At 48.0% G+C, this 12,311-nt stretch overlaps 1 protein-coding gene across 1 annotated transcript in view; it reads right to left on the bottom strand.

The window, feature by feature from the left end:
- Positions 1-12,311, bottom strand: part of GABBR2 (gamma-aminobutyric acid type B receptor subunit 2) — a 426,464-nt gene that overhangs the window by 287,012 nt on the left and 127,141 nt on the right. The window contains exon 2 of the mRNA XM_025360393.1: positions 8,193-8,330. Within this exon, the coding sequence (XP_025216178.1) occupies positions 8,193-8,330 (138 nt within the window). The remainder of the gene's footprint in view (positions 1-8,192; positions 8,331-12,311) is intronic.

Here is a 12,311-nt window from a genome sequence, read left to right as displayed (position 1 = left end):
AGTCTGTACAACAGGGAGACTGGACCCAATGAGTGCTAAGCCTCTGCCACCTCTGCCATTCCATGAATCTACCTCAAATTCCACAAGCCACAGCTAAGCAACAAGCAATCTTTTGATTTCTCAGACAACCTACAGTTTAATAAAATAATCATTTGAGAAAATCATGTCAGATCACAAAATTTCTGTTAATTTCTGAAGCAAAATGGCATCGACTGACCATTTAGAATGATGCCAGAATTCAGTAAATAGCAAAAGGCCTGATTTGGAGGTTCTCACTGATTTGTTTTTTAAATGTCAAAACCAGGCATGCTTTTGAGTTTTCAGAAATCAAGTCCTAAACGTATTGGGAGTCCATTGCCAATACCTCTACACACACAGTGTCAACATCCTCCCGTGTGAAAGTCCTCCTTGCCTCCACTCCCTCACATGAGCTTCTCCAAGGAGACAGCCCCATGACACAAGCCGAAGTGTTGCTTCCCAGGAAGGTCCTTGGGGGGAGTGCCAAGGCGGGCCACAAAGCAGGGTGGGCTGTCGAGTGGAGGCTGGGGACAGAGCCAGGAGAAATGCATCTACAATTTAATAATCTGCCACGGCTGCCTTTTAAAGGACAGGCTCTGCGGGATACACTTCTTGAGGAAATAGTGTTTGTGTTTTCCTACGAGCAGCCCTTTATCCCTTTAGGAATGTGACTTTATTTTCATCAGCGAGACGATTTCTCTCTGCAAGCTGAAGCTGCGATCATCTCACTCCCAAGCAGGAAGGAGCGTGGTCCTGGTCTCTGAGGATGTCAAACTCCCTCTTGCTGGCATCTCTTGGACCTTTCCCAAGCTCTGTCTCCATCTTCCCCACCCAGCTCCAAATTCTCCTGGTTTTTCCCAGGCCCCATGCTTTCAGGACAGATCAGGCTGGTGCGAGATCTGCAGGACCGCCCCCAAAAGTGCCAACACAAGCCACCCTTAGATCTCTGAGGACAGGATTCTGGGTGGGTCTGAAAAAAACTGCAAAGGAAACTTAGTTAGAAAACGGCGGGGTGGGGGTTCCTGAGATGGGAGATACAGGCTGAGGCTGAGCCCAAGGCTGTGTTAGGGCTCCCTTTGCGTCCGTTTAACAAGAGGCTGCAGCTGGAGAGTCCTCGGGTGACTTTAGGTCTGGCAAGCTCTGATGACGTGCCCTTGGTTCTTAGGGGACCAACTCAAGGCCTAAAAGACAGGCACCTGGCTCTCCATCAGCAAATACGCCCTGAGCACTGTTCTGCATCACTGCCAGGCCTGTACCAGGCCCAGGGGCAGAGTGAATGAGACACAACGCTAACCTCAGGCAGTTGCAGGCCGGGGTGGGCAGACATAGCAAACACCCTGGGAGGGATGTGCAGGTCAGGTCAGGAAGCACAGGGGAGGCCATGGGAGGCTTTGCAAAGGAGGGGCACCCAAGCTGCGCCAGGAAGAATCAGCACAGTCCTGCCAGCAGCCTGTACTGAGGCCGGCAGCATGAAGGGGCATGAGGTGGGCCGGGAAAACGGCAAGGTGATGGTGCACTCCATGGACTGTGCCCCACCATGGACTGTGAGCTTCATCCTAGCGGCACTGGGATACTTGCCCTGGCAGCATCCCTCCACCCTCACCCCGGTGACCTCCTCTATGTCCTCTTTCCCACACGGGCAGCATCAATTGGAGTTTTTTGGACCAGCAGCATTTGTTAAACAGCCCCGGTGTCTGGGGGATGAACAGGCCTTAGAGAGCTCCTGGCCTGGCAAGTCTCCAGGGGCCAAGAGCATCACAGTCACCTGAGCCACTGATATTGAATTTGCACTGTTACCAAGAACCCCCGTAAGTGACTCTTCCCATATAGGTGGAGAGCCACTGACCTGGTCTATGCCTACTCTGTGTATTAAATTTCCCCAACAGCAGGCGTGGCTGAAACCGGACTGCTCAGGGAACCTTGGGCCACAGGGAACTCAAGACTTCACAGCCAGGCAGCTTGCTCCATGCTGGAAGCCTCCAGAGGCAGGGCTTGCTTGCAGGAGGTGGAAACCCTGCTCCCCGCTAACTTCAGCCATGGCTCCTGCTTCTCTCCACTTGCACCAGAGAACCAACAAAATCTATCACAGACAGTCATGCAACGCTGGAGGTCTGGACTCCTCCCTCCTTCCCAGTGCCCCGTGTGCTCTCCAGGCTGAACACCCTCAGCTCCCCAATGTCTAGACCTTGATCCTTCCCTGATGCTTTCCTGGGTTATGCCCTAGTGGGTTCCTCCCAGCATGAGGCCCAGATCAGAGCCCTGCACCCTGAGCAGGCTCTGACAGTTTGGAGAGGGATAGAGCCACTCTCACCTGCATGTCAGACCCTGGACTCTGTGAAGGTCCTTGCATATAGAGGGAGAAACTGAGGTTCCCAGTGGCTAAGTGACTCAAATCACGACTAAAACAATATTAGCCTCTCTATGCAGCAGCTATGAATCAAGAGGCCCAGCAAAAGGCAAAAGTTAAATTTAACCGATTTCAGCACCAGAGTGAATTTTCACCCCTCTGGTGTGTGAATCCCTATTTTTGTGACACAAGGAAACAGAAACAACTGATTATGCATTCCTGGCTGTCTCTGTCCGGCAAGCACTGCTCCTCCAAAAAGGGCAGCCAGAGCTCCTTTTCAATTACACAGATTACACACAGTTTCCCATTTGTGAAGCTCTGTTGTGAAGCCCAGTCTTGAATAAGTTAAGAGATTCATCAAATCCCTTGGGCACCTGTAGACCCACCCATCCACCCCTTCACCGTCTCTGGAAACAAGCTCAGCCTCCCTGGGTTGGGGTGGCTTGGGAGGTCCACAGAGTCTGGCTCATAATAAATGGGGCTATGTTCCCTGAGAATGAGAAGGAGGCAAGAATCCAGGCTCCCAGTCTACTCCCAGATCAAGATCCTGATCTTTGTTCTTATATCTTCCTTGTCTGGCTGCACAAGGCTGGGAGAAATCCAGTCTTCTGGGCTCATCCACCGTTCTGCCTCCCAGGTCCTCAGATAAGTCCAAACTGTTGAGTACCCTCCAGTTCCAAGCCCCCCAGCATCCCGCATCCACGTCCAGTTGTAGCCATTGATCCAGCCCCAGTGTCTAGTAGTGAATGCTAGGGCAGTATTGTCTGGGTTTGGGCATCTTCCCCCACAAGGAGCCTGGGAAAATGCAGAGCGATTCTGTGGAGGTGGAGGCTGAGATTCTGCATGGTCCACTGCCCTCCCCACCCCACAGTCAGAGCCACACTGTGAGAGGCTCTGCCATGGAGCATTTCAGGCCCCTCTGTCCGCCTATCCTCTGCACTTAGCACAGTTCAGTACTCAGTGAGGACCTACTGTGAGCCCAGGCCCTGCGCCAGACACTGGGAACCAGGAGATGAAGAAGGGGTGGGGAAGGGCTGCCCCCAAGAAGCTCACAATCTGATACAGAAGACTGGTACATAGAACAAATTATTTTTCACAACACTTAATTTTTTTTTTTCATAGAGACAGTGTACCACTTTTTTTACCCAGGCAGGAGTGCAGTGGCATGATCATAGCTCACTACAGCCTTGAACTCCTAGGCTTGAGCGATCCTCCAGCTTCAGCCTCTCAAGTACCTGGGACTACAGGAGTGTGCCACCACACCCGGCTAATTTTATAATGTTTTGTAGAGATGAGGTCTCACTATGTTCCCCAGCCTGGCCTCAAACCCCTGGCTTAAAGCCATCCTCCCGCCTTGGCCTCCCAAAGCATTCGGATTACAGGCATGAGCCACTATGCCCAGCCCATTCTTAAAATTTTATTTTTGTGAATTGAGGTAAAAGATACATATAAAATTTACCATCTTTACCTATTTTAACTGTAGAATTCATTGACATGAAATTTAATAAGAGAATACTGCACACAATATAGAAGGATGTGGAACAGTGTTTCTCAACCTTCATTTCACTGTTAGTCTCCTAAGAAGACTTTCTGGCTACTTTTTCCTACTCTTGCCGCCTGGTGAAATTGTAATACCACAGGCATACATAGATCTGTTTGTGTACTAGATCTCTATCTATGCTTTATACATTAAAAAAGTAAGTTTTTTTTTGCCTCCGCACAAGAACCAATGTTTACTCCCTTGGAGGAGATATCACCCGCTATTGAGAATGCAGGGTGTACTGGAGGAAGAAATAATTAATTTACTTTTTGAGGTGGGGATGGGCAGCACCGAAGGAAAGGGGGTGAAGGAGATCAGGGAAGGCATCACAGAGGAAGTGGTATCCAGGGCTTTGAAGGATGAGCAGGAGTTCTGCAAAACAGGGCAGGGCCTCAGCATCAAGTCCCCCTTGCTGGGCAACTGGAGTTCCTGTCTTCCTCCAGACATTAGTCACTATAGTATCCAGTCTCCAAGCTAGCCCCCAGTGAGCTTCACCTCCCCCTGCACCTTGGTACTACTCCTCTCTAAATAAGAGCTAATTTGTGTGATCCACAGATTACAGCAGAAGTTATAGCATGCAATTTCCAGAGCTAAGTCCTAAAAGACTTGGTCTTTTCATGACTCACTTTGGGGAATGCCAGCTGCCTTGTCATGAGTACACACCAGCAGCCCTATGGAGACCTCCACATGGAGAGGAGCCACACTGGAAGCAGACCCTCCAGCCCCAGTCAGGCCTTCAGATGATGCCAGCCCCCAGCCTTCAAGTCCTCCAGTTGGGCCCCAAACACCATGGAGCAAACACAAGCCATTCAGTGTGTCTGAATTCCTGAACCAGAGAAATAATGAAATAATACATGATATTGTTGTTTTAAGCCACTAAATTTGGGGGGATTTGTTACCCAGTGATAAATAACTAACACAATCCCCATCTTGTAACCCAGTTCCCTGTCTTATCAACTCCTCTAGGTTGGAGGGCTGTCCTGCTCATGGCGAGGTCAGGTAGCTCTGGTCTGCAAGCTGGGAGTTTCCAATGTTGTGCTTGTTCCTGCAGCTCCTCAGGGAATTCTGAGGGACAGATGGTTCCAAGTGACACTGAGAATCAGTGGAATCAGTTGGATTCCTCTCTGGGCAGGGGATTTCCCTGGGACCTCAGCCTCTCATGCCTGGACAAACTGTCCATCTGCAGATCCTTCCATCCCTTCCCATCTCCCTCCATCCCTCTGATCATTGAGCAGACTTCTGATGAAGACTGTGAAATGACAGGCATGGGGAAAAAGAGAAGTCCAGGTTCTGTCCTTAAGGAGCTCACAGCCCAGCTGGAGAGACAAACATTTATAAACACACCCCCACATCTGCAAAACCCTGAGAGAGGGACAGGCAGGGTGGAATGGGACACTGGGCTGTGCACACGCTCTGCTAGAATTAAACAAGGGGAAGTGATAGAAAGGCTTTCTAGGGCCCAACTTTAGCAGCCCCCTAGTAGCAGCAGGAAAGGCTTCCTGAAGGAGGCAGGATTTAAGCTGGGTCTCAAAGAAAGGGTAGCACTTGATACACTGGATATAGGAAGAATGGGATGTTTTGGGTGGTAGGAACAGTGTAAGAAAATGTGGGAATGCAAGACCAGGAATGACAAGTAATCAGGGGATTCAACTTGGGGAGTGGGAGGAGACAGGGCAGGACTAACCACAAAGAACACTTAGTTAGCACTTACTGTGTGCCAGGCACAACTCTAATCCCTTTTCAATCTTTCAATCCACACGACAACCCCATGAAAACAGTCCTATTACTACCTTGATTATGCAGATGAGGAAACTGAGGTTCAGGGAGGCAGCACATAGCTCTAACTAGTAGAGAATGTGATCCTCAATATTCAGGAGAGCAAGCTCAAGCCCAAAGAAGCTAAGTGACTGGTCCAAGGTCTCCACAGCTGTCCTAGGCACTTTGAGGGCTGAGGCCAGGCTCCCATGGCACACTGAGCCATGGTGGCTTTCAGGTGTGTGGTTAGGTTTGTGGTTAGGTTTGCACCAGAGCACATGGCTGCTTTTCTGGCCTCCTCTTCGTGTTGCATCCACCCACAATCAGCGTGGCCTGCTCCGGCCACAAGGAATGACTCAGCACTCCCCAAGCCCACATACTTTCCCACCTCCTGCTTTTGCACGCCCAGTTTCCTCTGCAGCGGCGCTCTCCCCCATGTCTCCAGCTGTCCAACGCCCTCTCCTCCTTCAGCAGCCAGCTCCACTGCACCTGCCCTGGGGCTTCCTTGACCCGAGGCTGAGTGAGGGGCCCTCGCCTGGGCCCCACCTCTCTTTCATCACACCTGCTATCGCTTGTGCCCACCACTCCTTGTGGCAGCAAGCTTGGGCTCCACCCCAGCACCCCATGCATGCAGCACCAGACTCAGAGGAGGTCCCCAGTCAATGCAAGTGGAATGAAACAGATCCTCTATGTGGTTAGGCTCCTGCTCACCCTGCCACTCTCACTGTCTTCACCCTGACTCCCCACCCATCACACTCCAGCACCACTTCCCTGTTTTCTGTTCCATGAATATGCCAGGTTCTTTCCTATCACAAGCTGCCTTCCTGCGTTTGCTATTCCATTCATTGACATGGAATGTGCTTCACCCAATGGTCTCCTTCTCACCCTTCGGGTCTCAGCTTGAATGTCACCTCCTCCAAGAGACCTTTTCTGACTACCCAAAGGCAGTCACTATATATCTCATCACCGTGTTTCCTTCTATCATAGCCAAGTTTCCTTACTACAGTCTTATCTTAAGGGCCAGACTGCCCGAGTTAAAATCCTAGCCCTACTAATTGTTAGCTGTGAGTCCTTGTGCAAGTTATATAGCTTTTCTGTGCCTCGGTTCCATTATCTATAAAATGGGGATGATAAGGTACCTACAGCATAGAGCAGTTATAAAAATTAAATGAATTCATACAGAAAAATACTAAGAACAGTGTCTAGCATATGGCAGACCCTCCATACACAACCTTATTATTATTATTTAATTATTTACTTGCTTCTTGCCTGTCTTCCTCCTAGAATGTAAGCTCCAGAATAATGTGAACCACATCTACCCTGTTCAGCACTGTATCCCCAGTGTGCCTACCAAAATCCAGGCACAGAGTAAGTTGCCTATAATATTTGTTGGATGTATGTATGGATGGATGGATGGACAGATGGATGGATGGATAGGTGGGTGGGTGGACGGATGGATGGAGAGGTGGATGGATGGATGGATAGACAGACAGATGGACAGATGGATGGATAAGTGGGTGAGTGGGTGGGTGGATGGATGGATGGATGGATGGATGGATGGATGGATGGATGGACGGACGGATGGATAGGTGAATGAATGGATGGCAGGATGGATGGATGGACAGATGGACAGATACATGGATAAGTGGGTGGGAGGGTGGGTGGATGGATGGATGGCTAAATGGATGGATGGATACGTGAATGGATGGATGGCTGAATGGATGGATGGATGGATAGGTGAATGGGTGGATGGGTGGATGGGTGGATGGGTGGATGGATGGATGGATGGATGGATGGATGGATGGATAGATGGATGGATGGATGCAGCAAAAAAGTAAACATGTGTATGAGCCACCACTCACCCTTGGTGGTCATATAGTTCCACACTCTTCTTTCCCATCCCCAACAACAGCTAACACTGGCAAGTCTTACCTATAATAGACTATATGTGTGTTGGTGGAGCATTCAATGATGTACAAAATCTGCCAGGGCAAAGAGTGAATAACCGGCAAGGAGCCCAGGAAAGACTTAACTGAGGACAAAGGCAGTCTTAGAGGACAAAAGAGAATTTCAGTGGGAAAGGGAGGCTTGGCAGAGAATTGATGAGCGGTCATCTGGTTAAGGGAACATCAAGAGCAGGGCTCTGAGACCCAAAGGTCCAGGACACATGTGTGGAAAGGCAGAGTGTCTGGCAAGGCTGTGCTTTGGAGGAAGTGGAAGGAGCAGGAGATAACAGTAGACAGGCAAGTTGGACTGGCATCGATGACCCAGAAAGCTGGGCTAGGGAATCAGTGGTGATCCCTGAAGCCTTCAAATACATGGTGGTAGCATCAGAGCTGCCCTTTAAAGACCCACCATGGGGGCCATGCCAGGTCAGGCCAGCAGTGAAAAGCTATGCTATCACCCAGGAGAAAGTCCAGGAGGCCTGACCTAGGCAACATAGAAACCACATTGTACAAGGAATCATTCCTGCAAAAGACTGAGGGCCAACCAAAGACACCTCCCCACAACAGAAGGTAGCTCGGACCTTACCTGCACCAGATTCCAGCCTTGGAGGGACTCTGCAATGATGGATGTGACGGATGGACAGACACCTCCAAACACCATCAAGTGGTTCGGCCCGTATTTTATTGCATCATAGAAGGCTTTCAACCCTTTCGCATTGTCGCACTGGGAAGCAACACATAGAAAGAAAGGTCTAAATTAGAAACAGCTTTTCCCCAGGGACATGAGCCCAACAAACAAATCTTTCCTTGTGGAAACCTTTTGGGTTTCAGTTCTCCCATGGTGGGGAGTCTCCTTAAGTCAGCCCTGAGTCCATGCTGTGAGCTCAAAGAGTGTGGTCTTGGCACCCACTATCCTGTTTCTGCTCCTGCTAAGTGCCCTCCAAATCTAGGACCTCCCTCCAGCACCCCAGCTGTCTCCCTTCAGAGTACACTCATGAAAAGCCCCCATAATGCCTCGCCCTGGGATCTCCCTTTTTCACGGCCATTTGTATTTTAAGGATGATCCCACACTCATTAAAATAGCTATCAATAAACACACACACACACACACACACACACGCACACAGAAAACAACAAGTGTTGGCAAGGGTGTGGAGAAACTGGAACTGTTGTGCCCTATTAGTGAGAATGTAAGATGGTGCAGCTGCTGTGGAAACAGTATAGTGGTTCCTTGAGAAGTTAAACATAGAATTGCCATATGACCTAGCAATTCCACATCTAGACGTCTACCCAAAAGAACCAAAGGCAGGGACTTGAACAGACAGTTGTACACCCATGTTCATAGCAGTGTCATTCACAATAGCCAAAAGATGGAAACAACACAAATGCCCATCAACAGGTGAATGGATAATGGAACGGTGGTGTATCCATGCAATGGAATATTTCCAGCCTGGAAAAGGAAGGAAATTCGGACACATGCTACAACATGGATGAGCCTTGAGGACATTATGCTAAGTAGAATAAACCATACAAAAAGACAGCTATGATATGATCCCACTCATATGAGGTTATCTAGAGTAGTTAATTTCATAGAGAAAGAATGTAGAATGGTGGTTGCCAAGGGCTGGGAGGAGCAGGGAAGGGGTCTTCTTTGTTTGACAGGCTCAGAGTTTCAGTGGGGATGACGGAAGTGTGTTGGAGGTGGATGGTGGTGATGGTAGCTCAACAATGTAAATGTGCTTAATGTCACCGAACTGTACACATAAAAATGGCTACAATGGTAAATTTTAGGTTACGTATATTTTTACCACAGTCAAAAAAAAAAAAAAAAAAAAAGATGATAATGAGGATAAATCTAAAGAGAAGATTCATTCAGCATTCAGCAAACACTTGCCAAGCACTACTCTGTGTTCAGTCCAGGGCTGGACATTGAGGAAACATAAAAATTGGATCCAGCCCCTGCCAAGGAGCTCCTGTATTAGAGAGAAAAGTTCACCAAGAAAACAGTTCATGGCGACCCACCATGGGAATGGAAAGGGGCCAGGTGCCCATGATGAGTATCAGGATTCAGTTCTGGCTCACTCAGCACCTTTCCATCCTCGCCTCCCTCAGTCAAACCCTGTGGTCATCTCTCCCCTGAACAGAGGCTTTGGTTTCTACTGGGCGTCTTACCTCCCCATGGGCAAGTTGAACCCCCCCACCATCTAAGAGTCTGAGGGTCCTTTGTCAAATATAAATGAATTCTTCTCACTCTTCCTGCTTTCCATGCACTTAAAACCCAAATTCCTATCAGAATATATCTCTCGAAAGGTTAAAAATGTAATTCTCATGAAAATCGATAGTGAACACATGTCAAAGTTTTATTTAACTCATTAATAAGGGGATCTGCAGGATGACAAAGTGGATTCAAAAGAGCATTTAAGGAACAGGGATTTTTACAGCGACTGAAAAAAGGAACAAGATAAGATTGCCAAATTACACACAAATGTCCCACAGGGTGACAAAACCACAACCTTTGGGGACAGAAAAGAAAATCCTTGAAAACCAGCATATCTGTTTTAGAGGCTTGCAAAATGTTTAGGTCTTAATTAATTGAGCAAAGTTCTATTCCCCCAGTCAGATGACCCTTAGGCAGGAAAATGCTCTAAGTATTAGGGTAAAGGGTCACATAATCACATCTTTGTATTATGTACAAGTTTGGGGTCATTTTCTTAACACTCCTTATCACAACAGAAGCCACTCAGTCCAGCTGCTGCCTCCCAATCTGGCCTGAGTTCCCTTTTCTCTGCCCTTTGCTCTCCAAGTACAGCCCCACAAACCTCCTTCCAGTTCCCTGAAACCAAATGCACTTTCCTTCCTACCTCTGGGCCTTTGCACTTGCTGTTTTCTTTGCTGGGAACACGATTTCCTTGGTTCTCAGCATGGCTCCTCCTCCCCATCAATCAGGTCACCCTCCCCAAAATATCTCCCACCCCCATTCACTCCCTGACACGCCACCCTATTTAATGCCCTAACATAGTTCCTAAAATTATCTGAAATCATCTTGTCTACTGTTTGTTCACTTGTAGATTGACCAATTTCCTCAACTAGAATGAAAGCCCCAGGTGGGCAAGGATTTTGTCACTGTTTTCACTGCTGTCTCCCCAAAGCTTGGAGAGGGGCCTCAGTAAAGATTCAGTAAGATCTGCTGGGGCCAGGCGTGAAGGCTCACGCCCGTAATCCTAGCACTTTGGAAGGTTGAGGCAGGCAGATCACTTGAGGTCAGGAGTTTGAGAACAGTCTGGCCAACATGGCGAAACCCCGTCTCTATTAAAAATACAAAAATTAACCAGGCGTGGCAGCACGCACCTGTAATCCCGGCTACTCAGAAGGCTGAGGTGGGAGAATCACTTGAACCTGGGAGGTGGAGGCTGCAGTGAGCCGGGATCACACCCTGCACTCCAGCTTGGGTGACAGAGCGAGACTCCACCTCAAAAATAAAATAAAATAAAATAAAATAAAATAAAATAAAATAAAATAAAATAAAATAAAAATCTGTTGGACACTTTCCCTTCATCTGCTTTCCTCCTCCTTGCTCTACTTCCACGTCTCTCTTTATTTTCGTATTTCTCTCCATTCTGTGTCCTCCTCATTTTTTCTGCTTGTCCTCCACCTTCCCCTTAAGTGACCGCAATATGGGATCAGAGTGAACTAGGGTTTCTTGCTCCCTCTTCATTTATTTGAGAAACTCCTTAGAACTGTGGCCCACGTCTGTGCCGGCAGGGACTCAGTCCGACATGGTTTCTGGCCTCGGGGAGCTCACTGATGGTGGAGGCAGTGAGGCCGGGGCACGTGGTCACCTCCCGTGGGGGATGGCGGCCGGTGCTGTGGGACACAGGCAGATCCAGGCTGTGGGCACTGCAAGGAAAGCCAGGGAGGGCTCTGGAAGAGGGAACACTTGAGATGGAAATCGTAGGCGGAGGAGCAGCACGAATACAGGCAAGGAGGTGGAAAAGTGAGACGGGAACAGAAACAACCCAGCTCGCTTCAACAGTGAATGACAAGGATGAGGTGGCCAGGGAGAAGGTTTAGAGCTCTCAACACCAGGCTAGGGAGCTTGAATACTACAGATTTTCGGTAAACAATTCAATTTAAAATTTTTAATTTAATTTAAAAACTGGCCAAGTTAATTTATTTTCCCAAGAAAGAAAGAGAGAAAGGAAGGAGGAAAGAAAGGAAGAGAGGGAGGGAGAGAGGGAGGGAAGGAGGGAAGATTAAGTTCTTACTGCTTCTGGGGCCCTCTATTAATTATCCCTATTCCTTGATTGAAAGCAACACTTCTCACCCCCAGCAGAGCATGAGCAGATGTAACAGAGTAGTTCATCTTTTAATTGTTTCTACCATGATTTTTTTTTTTTGGAATCTACCGTGATTTACTGAATCATTTCTAGTTTTAATACATTTCTGTAATGACTTTGGCTTGTTTTCTAACCTGTAGCTAATGACAATGATAATAACAGTACCGCAGGATTTATAATCAAAGTTGCATTAAAATAATATTAGCAACAGTGAATTTATTAATACATGTTTGCTCAGCAAACACTTTCTGAATATCTAGTCCATGCAAGATTCTGTATTAGTAACAATGTCTTGGCTTCTCACAAATATAAAACACTGGGATATGTCAACTAAAATATCTGAGACTATTTGACAACCAGTATGGGAG

Source organism: Theropithecus gelada, chromosome 15, assembly GCF_003255815.1.
Source record: "Theropithecus gelada isolate Dixy chromosome 15, Tgel_1.0, whole genome shotgun sequence".
Classification (NCBI taxonomy): domain Eukaryota; kingdom Metazoa; phylum Chordata; class Mammalia; order Primates; family Cercopithecidae; genus Theropithecus; species Theropithecus gelada.
The sequence above is the reverse complement of the archived record's forward strand: the minus strand, read 5'-3'. Positions and strand labels throughout refer to the sequence as shown.